We start from the raw sequence: 15,260 nt of genomic DNA on the forward strand, positions 1-15,260 counted from the left end.
GTTATGAAGCTGTTCTCTTTATAGCTCACAGAATAATCTGAAGTCCTTTCAGCTTATGTCATTTCATGTGGTGAGATTTAAGATGGTGCATCTGCAACACACACATTCCTCACACACATTCACACACAATGACCTCAGTTTTTTTTACTGGGAAGTGTCGACAGGTGAAGATCACCATTCTGGGGGATGAAGGGGTTCCTGTTCAGGTGGATGGTGAGGCCTGGATTCAGCCACCTGGCATTGTCAAGATTGTCCACAAGAACCGCGCCCAGATGCTCACCAGAGACAGGGTCAGTGGATCAGTTTTTTTCCTTGGTTACTGACTACTATTAAAAATGTTCAAATTCAGCTGTCAGTGGGCTTTTTTTAATATTTACTAATGTGGGCATTGCTGCGTTAGATTAATTTATGCTTTTTTATGGTGAATTTATGTTTTCATATTTTCATATTTATTTTAGAAAAGAATAGTCTGGTTACCTTTGCTACCATCATCTCTTTGGCAGAACTTTGAGAACACGCTAAAATCATGGGAAGACAAGCGGAAGGGAGACAACTATCGATCTACCAGACCACGGCTCAACTCCCAGCAGTCCATGGAGTATCTGACAGAGGAGGAGTGTGCGCAGGTGCAGCAGCTTGGGCTGGTGGCCGACACACTCATCAACAGGTGTGTAAAAAATCAAAATTGCAGACTGCCTACTTTACTGTGATTGGATGTTTAATAGCAAAATAAACCAATGTCATTTGTCAGCCGTAGTGCGCCCCTACTGCACTGTCCTTTACATTTTTGTACATCAGGCTTTTTGCTTTTTAAGTCATTATGTCAGAGGGTGTGTTGATATAGGAGTGAAGCAGGAAACAAGTGTGGAAAAAGCCCCGTATGAACATTCTGTGTTATTTTGTTGTGATTGTTGTTAGTGACATGCCCTTGCCACAAGAAACTGTCACATTTTTTATAGGTTCTTGGTGTTAGGTTTACTTGCTATTGATTTTTTTGTTTTGAGTTTGGCATCTAGTTTTGTTATCCTTGGTTCCATCACTGGTGGGATCCACATCTAAATAATATATTGTTAGCAAAGGAACAATGTAATGTCTACAGAATGTTGAAAACAGTACAGATGTAATATAGTTGTACCAAGTAAAATGGTAAAGGTATCTGGAACTAAGGAAGTTGCTGATGACCAAGATGTGGCTGATGAAAATATTTTAAATCTCTTTCCCAAGGATAAGAGAGGTGGCAAAAACTCACAAGGTGGTTGAGCAGGAGTTAGCCCATGCTGTGAATGCCTGCTCATTGGTCCTGACGGAGGCTTTCCCATCGAAACCATCCAGTCCTGAGGTCAGCTGCCCATTCTGCATACATTACCTTTAATTGAAATAATTTAATCAGTGTACATTTGTTTAGTTTAGTGAATGTTTAAATGTTAAATGTTAAACTGAAAGAACATTACACCCCATAACACCATAATAAACACATTTTTATTATATTTATATTCATATACTCTTTTATGTAGTGCATTTTTAAAAGCCTTAGTAAGTCAACTTAGTCTCATTGAAATGGTATTATTTGCACAAATAATGAGGGAATCACCAATTGTTGTGTATTCTTTGGCTTCTGTTCATAAAGAGAAATGATACAAATTAGTCCACTGATCAGCCAAGCTCTCTGCAAATGCTGCTCAGCGTACAAGCACTTAAAACATTAATGCCTTAGGGGGCATCTTACAACCTTTTTAGAGGACTTTCAAATCACAAAGGATCGCTAATTATTGTTTTGCTTTTTATCCCAGTTTGCCAGTGAATTGAGAGGGGTGGGAGATGTTTCATTTAGCATTTATAACTCTCTTTAATGGAGTCTGATTCTGTGTGATTAAGGGCACTGGTCTACAGAGGTTTTGCTATGATTATGTGTGTTTATGTGCTTTGTATGCTTTGGATAAATAAATAGATGAATAAATATTACTTTGCTTATCCAGCCGTTTTGATCAGCTCCAATTTTTTAAAGAACTGGGCCAACTATGGGTTCCTTGTGTCTCGTCCTTGCAGTGTCTGAGCCGCAGTACAGCTGTGGAAATCGTCAATACCAGCAAGGTGCTACAACAGGAGACCAAAGTGTTGCTGGAGGGGAAGTTACTGGTATGAGGGTGGATCTGTCAAGCAAATGTCTCAGTTCATCATCTAACTAATGTCCTTTTAGAACATCCATCATTATTTATTATAGATTTGCTGTCAATACAGCAGTCAAACACACAGCAGCTGTGACTATTAACAGTAATCTCAGTAACAGTATTCTCAGAGACTATTGATGTACCACTAGACAGAGACCACGTACCACAGGGTACATGTCCCAACAGCTGGAAGTTATTTGTGTGCATTATTAGTCAATAATTGTTATTATTACTACTTTGGAATATTTAGAAAGTGTAAAAATATCTCCTGTTTCTACTGTAGCAACTGGAATCACCTCAGGAGGAGGAACTTCAGTCCACACTAAACTGCCTTGGAGCAGAGCTACTGAAACTAGAGGACATCCACTGGATCTGTCCCAGCATGCACTGTTCTGAAGAGGTATGCATGCACATGGATTTCACAAATGTCAAATGCAATAAAATATGCCAATACGTAATGTGACTCCATTACAGCAAGTTTTTATACCACTTTAAACTTGAAGCTTCTATTCTTTATCTAGCAGCATACAGCTAAATACTCCCAATCTCCCAATCAGATTTCCGTCTCACAATTTTCAATTCTCTCCATTTGTGAAGGAGTCCTCCAAGGGATCTGGCAAGAGCAGCATGAAGCTGAAGATAATCCCCAAAGTGAAGAAGGAGCGGGAGAAACTGCACAAGCAGAAATCTAACAGTTCCTTATCAGGTACTGAGCAGAGTATGCTTTTATGTAATGTTAATGCTAACTGAGAGTTTTCTTAAAATCATTGATATACTTGAACAATGGATAAACAATAATGTAATAACACCCTTAGCATCAGAAACTAGTATTAAATAAAGATTTTTATTTTGAATAAATGTCCACCACAGTCTCTAACATTTTCTAGCTGCATTTTTTTTACCACTCTTCCTTGCAAAAGTCTATGCAAGATGTTAATGTACGTCCTATATTCTATAACCCATATTCCATAACATTCTTTGAAAGTGATTGTGAAACACTGCAGCTCAGCACGCTGTGCACACAAAGAAATGTGTCCTCTGCATCACCTTGGTAAGCAGTGGGCAGTCATGAAAGACACCCGGAGAGCAGTGTGTCGGGATGGTGCCTTGCTCACTGACACCACCACTGACCCCACAATCTGGCTTTGATAAAATGCAGACTACATCTTATCAAATGATGAGATGATGATATGCAATGACCATGAGCTGACATTTCTGCCAAGATAATTACAGATTTGGTGTGTTCTTATGAAAAGCTGTATTTGATATTGTTGCTGTGTCCAGACACCTTCACATTTCATTAACCCTGAGCACATCAAACCAGTCTAGTTACATGTTCTTCTGTTTTGTTGTAATATTCATTTTTATGCTACACCTCACATGCATGCAATCTCTTACTGATTGTGGACCAATGTGCAAACCGTCTGTTCCATTGGTGTAGTACATAAAAAAAAAACAAAGAATAGAGTTAAACTGTTTGGTTTCTGTATTTAGTACCAAATGTTGTAAAACAGGAATGTAAAATTTCCTTTCATGCCAGGTTTTCATAAATGCTGACAGAGTTGATAAATTCAGATATATTTAAAATATATGTGCAGTGGTGTGAAAAAAGTGTTTGCTCTGATTTCTTACTCCATGTTAGTTACATTCAAATGTTTCAGATCATCAAAAAATAATGAATATTAGTTAAATATTACACAAATAAACACAATTTTTAAAAAGATTTTATTATTTAAGCAGAAATAAAAAATTCTAACTTTCATGGCCCTTTGTAACAAATTGATAGCACAACTTTGAGTTCAATATCTCTATATACACACAGGATAAATAAGACATGCCTGACAAAGTAATGTATACCAAAAGATCCTGAAAGGTTAGACATCATGCTGAGATTCAGAGAAATTCAGGAATAAATGAGAATGAAAGTAATTATAATACATCAGTTTGGAAAAGGTTATAGAGCCATTTCTAAAGCTTTGGCACTCACAGTGAAAGCCATTATCTACAAATGGCAAAAACAGCCAACAACTTCCCAGGAGTGGCAGGTCAACCAAAATTACCCCAAGAGTGCAGCTACGACTCATCCAAGAAGTCACAAAAGACCCCACAACATCATCCAAAGAACTGAGGCAGGCCTCAGTTAAGCACAGAGTTCATGGTTCCACCATAAGAGATTGGACAAGACCATGGCTGAGCAAAAATAACATTAAGGCATGTCTCAATCTTGCCACAAAACATCTTGAAGATCCCCAAGACCAAGATACTCTGTGGACTGATGAGCCAAAGTTGAACTTTTTGGAAGGTGTTTGTCCCATTATATCTGGTGTAAAAGTAACACCACATTTTAGAAAAAGAACATCATACCAACAGTAAAATACGGTTGTGGTAGTGTAATTGTCTGGGACTGTTTTGCTGCTTCAGGACCTTGAAGAGTTGCTGTGATAAATGGAACCATGAATTCTACTGTCTACCAAAAAATCTTGGAGTGGCCTAGTCAACGTCCTGACCACAATCCTATGGAGATGCTGTGGCATGACCTTAAAAAGGCAGTTCATGCTGTTTCCTTGTGGTGTCTTTGGTAAAAACATGGAAAAAAATAAGGAATCAGAGAGGGGGCAAACACATTTTCACACCGCTATATACATATATGTGTAGTAGAGACTTAAGCTGTGAGTTGGTAACTAGCAAGTTCTCTTTGCAACACCAAAGGGAATGATTTGCTGCAGTCCTGGCCCATGGACCGGAAAAGCTGGCCTAATGCTTTTCCCAAGCATCCCTGCACACCTGCTAGCTTTTTGCACACAAAATTGTCCACCCCAACCTTTAGATCTCCAAGGTACCTACACCCTGAGTACAGTGTATAACATGCATAACTTCTTCACTGGGTATAATTATCTTGTTTCTAATAGTGCCCACTGAGTGTAAGTGGGTTTGCAGTGATGCCTGCGGTCAAATTTGTTTTTCCCCTTCACTGATCTCGCCACCCTCTTTCGTCCTTTAGTCATTTTCTCCCCAGTTGATGTCTTGTCCTGTAAAGTGTCTGTGTTTGTGCATTGTCTGGTATTTTTGTTTTTGTCTGTTTCCTGTGCCTTTCTTGTTTTTGGGGGGCATGCTGTGGCAGAGAGGTGGGACTCAGAGGAGGTAGCTGCTTGGCTGGACTCGCTGGGGTTAGGGGAGTACAGAGAGAGTTTTCAGGACATCCAGGGCTGGCAGCTGATTCAGCTCCAGAGGCAAGATCTGAAGGTACAGCAGGGTCAACACACACAGCCACAGCCAGCATCTTTGGCATGTGTTTCTTTGTGCTATGGATATTATGCCACAACGCAGTTTGCAAAGTCAGCTATAAAATACACCAATCAGCCATAACATTGAGTACATCTCCCTTTTACTTTACTCTAGACCATGTTGAGTTAACTGGTATCAAGCTGTCAGAAGCAGATTGTTTCATTGAACAAGACAACCAACTCTCCTTCTCAACTCACATCAGCAATCTTTCCCGCTCATGTAGATTCCTTCTCTACAATATCAGACGAATCCGCCCTTATCTGTCAACCCAGGCCACCCAGATACTGGTTCAGTCCTTAGTAATCTCACGACTGGACTACTGTAACTCCCTTCTAGCTGGTCTACCACTATGTACCATCCCACCTCTACAACTCATACAAAATGCAGCAGCACGACTGATCTTCAACCTTCTAAAATTCTTCCACACCACCCCTCTGCTACGTTCCCTCCACTGGCTCCCAGTAGCTGCACGCATCAGGTTCAAAATACTGATGCTGGCCTACAAAGCCAAACATGGAGTAGCACCATCCTACCTCACAGCCCTTATTACACCTCGCACTGCACATTGTATACTCCGAGCCTCCAGTACTGCTCGCCTGGTCCCTAAAGGTAAAAAGAAGACATTCATCTAGACTCTTCTCTGTCTTAACCCCTCGGTGGTTAAGAATGAACTTCCCCTTGAGGTCAGAACAGCTCAGTCACTGAGTATTTTCAAATGGCAGCTCAAGATCTTCCTCTTTAGAGAATATTTAGATTAACTTGTAACCTTCTTATTGTCTAACTTATGTATAGAAACTACAACATAGTGAATTAAAAGATTGTATTCATAGTTGGGAGTCCTAGTAAACGAGAATTGATCAGTTCATCGATGGTAACATGAAAGCACGTTGTAAATCGCTCTGGATAAGGGCATCTGCCAAATGCCTTAAATGTAAATGTAAACAATGTTTACAGTATGCAGGCTACCTTATCCTACTGAAGGATAGCACTGCCATCAGGGAATTCCGTTTGGTCAGCTACAATATCATAAAGTACCACCCTTTTCTCGTAGTGCATGCTGGTGCATCAGATTTTTACGTACACTATAGCATACAGATAACACAAGGCAGCCTGTGCTCCCCAAAGGCATCAGTAAGTCTTGGCTGCCCCCAGTGTCATACTGCTTCGCTGGTTAAAGGATGAAATGTTCTCTCCCTGCATAATATATTCCAGGTGCCACTGTAAAAAGGTCAGCAATCATATTCAGTTCACATGTGGTGATAATGTTATGGCTCATTGGTATATGTATTTGATCTCATTCATCAGTTTGGAATGCAGGCAGAATTATACTTGTGGAATGATTGCCCATTCCACAAGTATAAATGGAAAAAAGAAGAACGGCTACATTACAGGCTCAAACGTTAAGTAATACACCTCTACCATCACATCTTATGCTGCTTGTCTGCTTTCTGCTTTGTGTCCACAGGATCTTGGGATATCAAAGGTGGGCCATGTGAAACGGATCCTGCAGGCAATTAAAGATCTCGGGGAGCTGATGTGACTCTGGGTGCTGTTAGGCTTCCCTCCATGAGGTGGCACTGTTGCCAGATGGTGGGGTTTTGGGACAGAATGGATCCAGCATCTTAGCCATTACCCACCAACCGCCTTCACCATCAGCCAGGGAAGCGATGCTTTGAAGGGCACGGCCTTGTGTTGCATTAGCATCAAGCTCATATTGTTTTACTTTTTGTTCTTCTTTATTTTATTTTATTTTATTTTTTACTGTTGACAGAACAGCGGTGCCAAAGGAGATCAAAGTTACTATTCACCAGAGGCTTGAACTCACCTTGCAATTTCTCTAGAACAGTTTACCTGGAACGCATGACTCAAACTTCGCCACCTACTTCTTTATTTGTACATCCGCCATTCAAAGCCATGAGATTTCAAAGACTCAAGGACTTGGTCCTTTGCCATGAGATCAAAATGACAAAGGAACGAGTTAAAAGCTTACTGAATAATCTACTGAAATGAAGCTTAGAAATATGGGCAAAAAATACACACACACACGAATGTAATTTTTCGAACATGTGCTGCAGCCAGGCAATGGCGGCACCCTGTATGTATCTGTTTAAACCCCTCTCCCCCAGCGAAGATCGATGTCTCCTGCATGCCTTACATATCTGCTTCCTTCAAAGAGAAAATGCTGTGAGATTTTATTTTTCCGTCTGTCAAGTTGTGATATCGTACCACTAGTGTGCCAGACAAGCTCTCGTTTTAGAAGCTTCAGTACTGTAACGTACCATCCTTTTTTTTTGTGCCAAGTTCGCCGTGAGTGCAGTGGTTTTAAAAGTGAGATGTTTTTAACTGAGGAATTTGTGTGCATAAAGATGCTGTGTGTCGTGCATTTCAAAAAGATTTTATCTTGCCTTGCACTTTAAGGAGAAAAGAGAAGCAACATGAAAAAAATGAAGTTTTGAACCATGTGTGTTGTAAAGTAGCCTCAAAATTAATTACAAATGGAACCACCTTACTATTTATGGAAAGTGTGAAACACATATATCTAACATAAAAGAACAAACACACAGATACATATATTGATACATGAGCAGTGTTTATTTATTATAGAGTAATTTTGGGGAAACTGCCATTGAAATTGCATTTGTACCACTGGCAGCCATGTATGGAATATTGTTATATTCACATGGACACCATTTAAAGTTTTATTTTTCTGGTCTGAAATAGAAAAGCCATTGTGAACTTTGACGACAGGGAATCAAAATATATTCGCCATTGAGGTCTAAATTCATATGTTGAAGAATGGGTGGATTATACCTTTATCTGCATTAAGACAGGTAGAACAGGTAGAATTGTCTAATCACGCTCTGGGTGAAAAATCAGTGGCTTTTCTAACCAAGAAAATCCACTCCACGGTGTGTGTTAAAGGATTTGAGTAGGATTTGATTCTGAGTAGATATCTTGCCTACCCTTTAAATGAAGTTCTTAAAAACCCCTCCGTTACCAAGACATCAATGTAGACCCCACTTTGTTTAAAAGAGGGCTTTTTGGATTCTTACTGGGCTTGGCTTTCTTCAAACAAGACATATTGAATTGTTGCACCCATATGGACTCCACTAAGGATCCTGTCATGTATGGGTTCTTCATGTCACTGATGGCCAAAAAATACACTCACCCCATTTCAACATATGGGCCCCCACATAAAGGTGATGAAGGTGATGATGAACAATTTAGGGAGCATTTCACACCCAAACTTTGAGTTATCAATCTGTTTCACATTCATTTCTTTGATACCAGACGTGCCACAAATACATGAATGTAAGTTACGATAGGACCTGAAATGTTAAATATGGTATTTCAATCCAGGTTTTTAATCCACCAACCAATGTCCCTTCTGCTGTATCAACATCCAATATACAATAATGATCAGTTGTATATATGCTTTTTTGCATTTTCAAATCATTAAGTTGAAATGATGGGTATGGGTAAAATGCTTACTTAGTCGTGTTACATTCGAACGAGATCTTAGCTGTAATTGTTAGTTTTTTAAGGGCTATAGCTGCAATAGTCTGCTATCATAGACATGTGACATATCATCACTCTATAATGTGCTTTTAACCGAAACAAAATTAAACAATGGGGGCACAGCGGTTTGAAGGAAATGCTACCAGTGTTATATACATTTTTGGTGCTTTACGTTAGGCAGCTATTTTATCCAGCACATTAAGAGGTTCGTTTTCAGGGGCGGGTTTCATGATTGCTTATGTGTGGTGTACAGATTCGAAGTAGGCTTAGAAATTTCTGTTTCAATGTACTTCCCAGTTCCAACTTTTATTTGCTAATGCCTTTAAGATTTTTATATTAATGTAACACGTATTCTTTTGGGGATGAAATGCTCCCAGCATGCAACCATAGCATGTATTCAGAACAATCATGTTTTCAAACGAAAACCCAAAAACGTCACTAATGTCATGTTGTGTGAACCCCTCTGACCCATAACCTGGTTGATTATTCATCTACCAAACCTATGATGCAGGATTGTTGCTGTTGAACATTAAAGCAAACATAAAAAGTGTCATTGATGTTGGACTGAAGTCTCCTGTGATTCTGCTTTATAACCCTTGTCCTTTCAGCTATAGTGTGACTGCTAATAAAATATTATTAACACTGGGTTTATGTTTTAATCCCACTGATGTATCAAAACATATCATATCATATAACATATCCAGGATATGATGCTATAAACTAACAATCATAAGAACTACTTTTGAAGAAAAGAACGTAAGACGTCATGATGAGAAGTAAGATGTCATCCTAAAATCAGTTTAGTGGCAGCCCACTAGCTGCAGTCAGAAGTTTCACAAAACACATTCACATTCTAAATAAAAATGACAAAAAATTAACAATTTATTTGATCCAAATTTCAAACTCTTCAGCTGTCATGTCATTTCATTTCAGGAGTTTCTGTGACCTGTTCCAGTTCAGGGGGACCATCTAAATCTTCTTCCTTTTTCTGCACCTTCTGATCCTCCTCATCCTCTTCCCAGTCTGAGTCGCTAATATCGTCATCGTCAATGTCCCAGTCGGGTCTCTGCTGCTCTGTTTCAGTGAAAATGACGTCATCCTGCAGTTCAGGCTCGTGTTTGGCTTTAGGGTCCTCTAGTTTACCCCAGGCCACTGGGTCAGCCTTGCGCAGGGTTACCTCCACCTTGGATGGCACCATGCTGACAAAACTGCAGGCAACATCGGCCACCTTGAGGACGGAGCAGTACGCACAGCATGACGTGACATTGCAGATGCTGTGTGTGACACCAACAGCTAGTACAATATGCAGCTCAACAGAGAGGCGTATTATAAGAGTATTCAATAATGCAGAAGACAGTACATTCTACTGCCTGGAATGGATTTATATTGATCTGTTGAGTTTGCAATTTGCTATTGGATTATTAATATTTAACATTATTAATATTATTATAACAGAATCTAACAGCAAGGAGACAGGACCAGACCTCACTGAAATGGAGCAAACATGTTTGTGAAGGTGGAAACTCACCCCCCAAAGGTGGAACTCCTGGTGAAAAACCTTGTCGTTCTCAAACTGGATGTGACATGTGAGCTACAGGGACCCACAGGCAGAGAAAAGAGGACATGTTTATCCCTCCTATTTCAACCTATTTTCACTGTTGAATGTTATTGTTGCATTTTTTAATAAACTAAATTGTTGTTTAGCAGAATTGTAAGACTACTGTATTTTTCGGAAGCTCAACTTACCGCAGTGCGATTGGCCTCCACGTAGGAATGATCTGGAGTTGCATTCTTGGCATATATTGTCACCACCACCTGATTACCTGTTTGGTGCCAATCATGGCGACATGCCACCTTCTTTTTATCCTAAAAGAACACATATCAGGATCTATTAGGCATTACTGTAACATATTATTTATCAAAATGTACACATATGTCCATGGGTGGTTTCTTGTTTTCTCACTGTACTGCTATGGCTTTAGATATAATGGAAGATCAGGCAGACAGTGTGGAGTCGTTGTTCTGACATCTGCCATCAGCGCTGTGAATGCGTACCTGTTTGGGGATCCAGCGATGCTTGCCTATCGTGCATCCTTTCTGGTCCAGGAAGGCATTGAAATCGATCGTCTTGATACAGCAACAGCTCCAGTATTTGTAGCTGGTGGAATAATCCACACAGGATTATGAGAATCTGTCAAAACGTATAAAAATATTTATTTTATATATAGAACGCCGTACCCCTCATGGAAGACAGGCGCGCCGGGGTGGTGGGTGCAGGTTTCTGCATTTGTTTCTGGTCCCTGATAGAACTGAGAACAGAATACACACGTTTATGCAGCAACTCCAACACTGATATGACAACAGCCAGGAAGTTTCAGAGACAAAGCCATCCTCAAAATTTAGATAAAACAAGAAAGGAAAAAAAAATATGGTGTTTCAGGGGTGACTTTAAATCATCCAGAATGAAGACGATGAATGAATGACAGCTGTCAGTCATCGCTACAGTCTCCCGTTCACCATCATTAATGATAATATTGCAGTTAGTTTCTTGACTTTTAGATACAGAATTAATTCCCTGTCTATTTTTCTCTGGTGAACAAGCTCCACACTTAGTAAATACCTACTGTTTTGCAGCTTATGTTCTTGCACTTTGTCCCAAGCATGACTGCTTCACTCTCTGTAAGAGGAGTAAGAAAATATCATGAAGTGAGATAAATGCCATTCTTCTTCAGGCAATTGCTGTTCTTGAAAAATGAGTTTACTTGAAAAAATAATTATTAGGACAACTTATTGATTCTAATTAATTCAATAGTTTCAGCACGTTGCAGCCAATTGTCACGCAACAAAATTCAAGAATTCTTTTCCTTGCATCAGATATTCTGAGCAGCTTAGCAAAAAAAGAAAGGCATGTTCCAAACCACTTCAGGTAGAAATCAATGTTTCAGGCCAACAGATTGGTGGTTCTTATTACAATGAAGAGTTATCTGTGGAACCTGACCTTCTAAGGAGCTCTAACACCATTAGCTAATTAAGCCATTATAACATTCTCATTTCTGTGAATAGATTTTCATCAGCAGAACAGTGTTCGATGCAATTTGATTGAGATGATTCTTCCCACAGAGGAAGCTGCCATCATTTTGCACATCCAAGTCAATTTCATATATACTTAAGAGTGAATTCTTTCAAAATATGTTGTTATATTGATTTATTGTTCCAAGAAGTTGATTACTTCAGCTCCCTCTGAGGACAGATGGTGAATTTCCTGAATAACAGGAAACAGATTTAATGATGCTATGATTGGTTCCCTCAGTCCCTGACTGGTCATAAATCACATAAATGTCACCTTTCTTCCTTTCTGCCTCTTTTTGAGTGATCTCCATATTCTGCAGGATCTGGCTCAGGGAGGGTGACACCTTCAATGGTAATTTGGACTTGGGTTCATCTGGACTGAGGAGGAGAGAAGAGTGACTGAAACTGGCCTCTTTATAAGGAACAACTGCTTCACAGCAACACTCTTCATACTTATGTGTGTGTGTGTGTGTGTGTGTGTGTGTGTGTGTGTGTGTAGTCCATCCATACCTGGGTCTTTCTCTCTCCAGGGCTTCAGCAGACTTCGGCCCTTGAAAGATGATCTCATCTCCGCTCTGCAGCTTCAGGTCTCCCTTGTCGGTCGACACCTCTGGCCTCAGGGGCTCTTGTGGCTTCTCATTACTGTGTTTCCCATGGGTGCAGCCCTGTCAGACAAATAAACATGGGTCTGTCTGTGTTCCACTGGATTCAGTGCGACTCTGCTCAACATTGAGTTACACAGGAACACACAAGCCCACAATAAGAGTAAGTAATGGAGGGTGGTAGTATCCAACACACTTGCCCAGAAGTCACAGGTTAAAACCCCACTCACTACCATTGTGTCCCTGAGCAAGACACTTAACCCTGATTGTCTCCAGAGGGACTGTCCCTGTAGCTAATGTAAGTATTGTAAGTTGCTTAAGATAAGGGCGTCTTAAAAATGCTGTAAATGTAGATGGCAAATGATTATGGTGATTGTGTCACTCACTACGATAGACAGGAACTCAGAGAAGTCTGTTGTTCTCTTCTTACAGCAAGACCAACCCTGGAGGGGAAAAAGCAGCAATTTCGTTACACAAACAGAAGCTGATGGGCAGACAGTCCTTGTTGCTATAGAGATCATAAGAGCACTCAAAACCACAGAGGACCTGAGCCACCAATGCCTGCACACATTTGAAAAGATGTGTAACTAACAGCATGTGAGTAAGTGACTCACTCGCATCATGCCAGTTCATAGAGGTGAAAAAACAAAATGTTGTAAATGCTGGCACATCTACTCACTTGGACTACTAAAACCAAATAAAACCAAAAAATTCCATTTTAAAAATGGATCTAGAATAGATTCTGAAGGCTGAGACAACTTTTTTTTCCAGCAAATCTCTGAACATCACAAAGGGTTCCTTACACATGTAGTTAGACATATGAAACACAGCAGGGGGCAAAATTGAAGAGTTTCTCAGAAGCACATTGACTGCAAAATAGCACCTGAAAGATGATTTCGGTGACAAGAAAACATCACCAAAATAAATTTGATTTATTTGAGGGTTTTTTCAATCTACATAAATCATGTCTTTTTTTGTCATTTGTCGGTGTCAAGAAACTTAAAATATGTTGCACTTATTCCACAAAAAATCATCTACACAATGGGCATGAGATGATTTGTAATTTCAATGCATAAACCTGGCCATTATTGGGTCTGTCAGGAAGACAGACCATTTATTATTGTGCTATGAATGGCAAAAAAGAACATGTCTTACGTTAAAGACCGCCACGCGAAGACCGTCAACCGTAAAGAAACAACGGATTTGTAAAATAAAACTTCTTTGAAGTGATACTGCAGTACCACAGTAAAGAAGCCCCATTTTACAAATCCCATGCCCGCAGCTGTGACCAATGCCTGGACAGACCCATCAAAATTTCCCCTGGAATTTTGGCTTCTAGTTATTGCAATTATTATTACTCTCTAGAATCATGCTCAGTGACAACTTCCTCCTCACCTTCAGGGCATCATGGAAGATAGGCACGCCAGGGTGGAAGAGACAGGCATCTGTAGGTTTAAAAAAAAAAAAAGTGAAGTGCTAACTTTAACAGCACCCATGGGTGGAAAAGGGGGGTACATCCACTTGACCCCATATATAACCCCCCCCCCCCTTCCCCCACATCAGACTGGTTACTCAGCTGTCCTAAGGTGACAGCCAATTGGAGGCTGCCATATTAGGGGGCTGCCATATTAGGAAATCATGAGCAGTTGTCATTGTTCAACCACGGGGTGAAACTAACCCTCTTTATAATAAAAAAGAATTAAGTGTGAAAGACTCCAATCAAAAAATGATTTCAGTTAAATGAATGAACAAACTTGTTCAAGTCATTAATTCTGTCTTCCTTATGTGCTTACAGAGAATCACCATTTCATATAAAACTAATTGTTAAATTTTTTTTTTGCTTTCAACAATATTTCACCATATTCTATAGATGCACATAAAATAAGTACAAAAAACGAAAAGAAAAACCCACATTCTTACCTTCTGAATTCTTATCAAGATCAAATCTGTTGCCGCAGCCTCTGTTGTAGCACAGAAGAGTCATGTTGGCCTGTAACAGTTTCAGTCCTTGCTTGTGTTCTGTTCACTGAGAAGGGTTCAAATTTGCTATCCTCTGGATCCACAGGGTACTTGTACCCTTGGCTGGGCCTAGTTAAACTTCCAGAACTCTCTGTCGTCTTGGGAAAGAAGATCAGTCTAGAAGGAAGGTCCAGAGAGTGAGGGAGAGGAGGAGAAGGGTCTGCCTGGCTGGAAGAGAACCTGAATGAAAGATATAAATAGACGAGAAGAATCTGTCCCCCGCTCAGCCACTCGACACAGCTGTCAGGTTTTATCTTAAGGTCGTCGCATTGGCTCCCTCCCTCCCTATCTGTCAGTCCTGCTGACCTCACGGAAAATAAGTTTGAAATGTTTTAGAGATCCACTCAAGATGTTAACTGTTAATTAACTCTACAGTTGTACAGACAGAATCCTAAAGTATTCTACCTAGAACATTCAAGAATTAAAGCAAGAATTTGATATCAGATTGACTCGCCTTCATCATCAGACCCCAGATATTTAACAAGGCCTGTAATTGAAGTTAGTTATGAAAAGCAAAGAAAAGGATAAGCTGTTTTAATTCATTCATTCAACACCTTTAAACAGGACTACACAATGGGGCACACCGTTGGACTGTCTG

The 15,260-nt window shown here is 39.9% G+C and overlaps 2 protein-coding genes across 7 annotated transcripts in view; one reads left to right on the forward strand and one right to left on the reverse strand.

The window, feature by feature from the left end:
• The window catches only part of LOC114787823 (diacylglycerol kinase delta), a 67,912-nt gene extending 58,295 nt beyond the window's left edge, over nt 1-9,617 (forward strand). For 5 of the 6 annotated variants that reach the window (XM_028975743.1, XM_028975723.1, XM_028975751.1 and 2 more), the window contains 8 exons: nt 156-290; nt 504-667; nt 1,225-1,339; nt 2,047-2,136; nt 2,452-2,568; nt 2,766-2,874; nt 5,290-5,411; nt 6,919-9,617. In XM_028975743.1, coding sequence (XP_028831576.1) covers nt 156-290; nt 504-667; nt 1,225-1,339; nt 2,047-2,136; nt 2,452-2,568; nt 2,766-2,874; nt 5,290-5,411; nt 6,919-6,993 — 927 coding nt within the window. In that variant the 3' untranslated portion in view covers nt 6,994-9,617. The remainder of the gene's footprint in view (nt 1-155; nt 291-503; nt 668-1,224; nt 1,340-2,046; nt 2,137-2,451; nt 2,569-2,765; nt 2,875-5,289; nt 5,412-6,918) is intronic. The other variant, XM_028975737.1, reaches the window with a different exon arrangement.
• Nucleotides 9,615-15,182, reverse strand: LOC114787925 (cysteine and histidine-rich domain-containing protein 1). The gene is made up of 11 exons (XM_028975880.1): nt 14,564-15,182; nt 14,039-14,088; nt 13,030-13,086; nt 12,552-12,706; nt 12,316-12,419; nt 11,597-11,649; nt 11,211-11,281; nt 11,028-11,130; nt 10,719-10,838; nt 10,501-10,563; nt 9,615-10,200 (listed from the first exon to the last, which is right to left on the reverse strand). Exons 1-11 carry the CDS (start codon nt 14,625-14,627, stop codon nt 9,892-9,894), a joined length of 1,149 nt encoding a protein of 382 aa, XP_028831713.1. The 5' UTR covers nt 14,628-15,182; the 3' UTR covers nt 9,615-9,891.
• Between the last annotated feature and the right edge of the window lie 78 nt (nt 15,183-15,260).

This window comes from Denticeps clupeoides, chromosome 1, assembly GCF_900700375.1.
Source record: "Denticeps clupeoides chromosome 1, fDenClu1.1, whole genome shotgun sequence".
Lineage (NCBI taxonomy): Eukaryota > Metazoa > Chordata > Actinopteri > Clupeiformes > Denticipitidae > Denticeps > Denticeps clupeoides.

Coding starts and splice junctions, on each gene's coding strand:
- LOC114787925 (XM_028975880.1), bottom strand. CDS start 14,627: ATGACTCTTCTGTGCTACAACAGAGGCTGCGGCAACAGATTTGATCTT. Junction 11,282..11,596: donor AGAACATAAGCTGCAAAACA/GTAGGTATTTAC, acceptor TTCTGTTCTCAG/TTCTATCAGGGACCAGAAAC. Junction 10,839..11,027: donor ATCGCTGGATCCCCAAACAG/GTACGCATTCAC, acceptor GTGTTCTTTTAG/GATAAAAAGAAGGTGGCATG.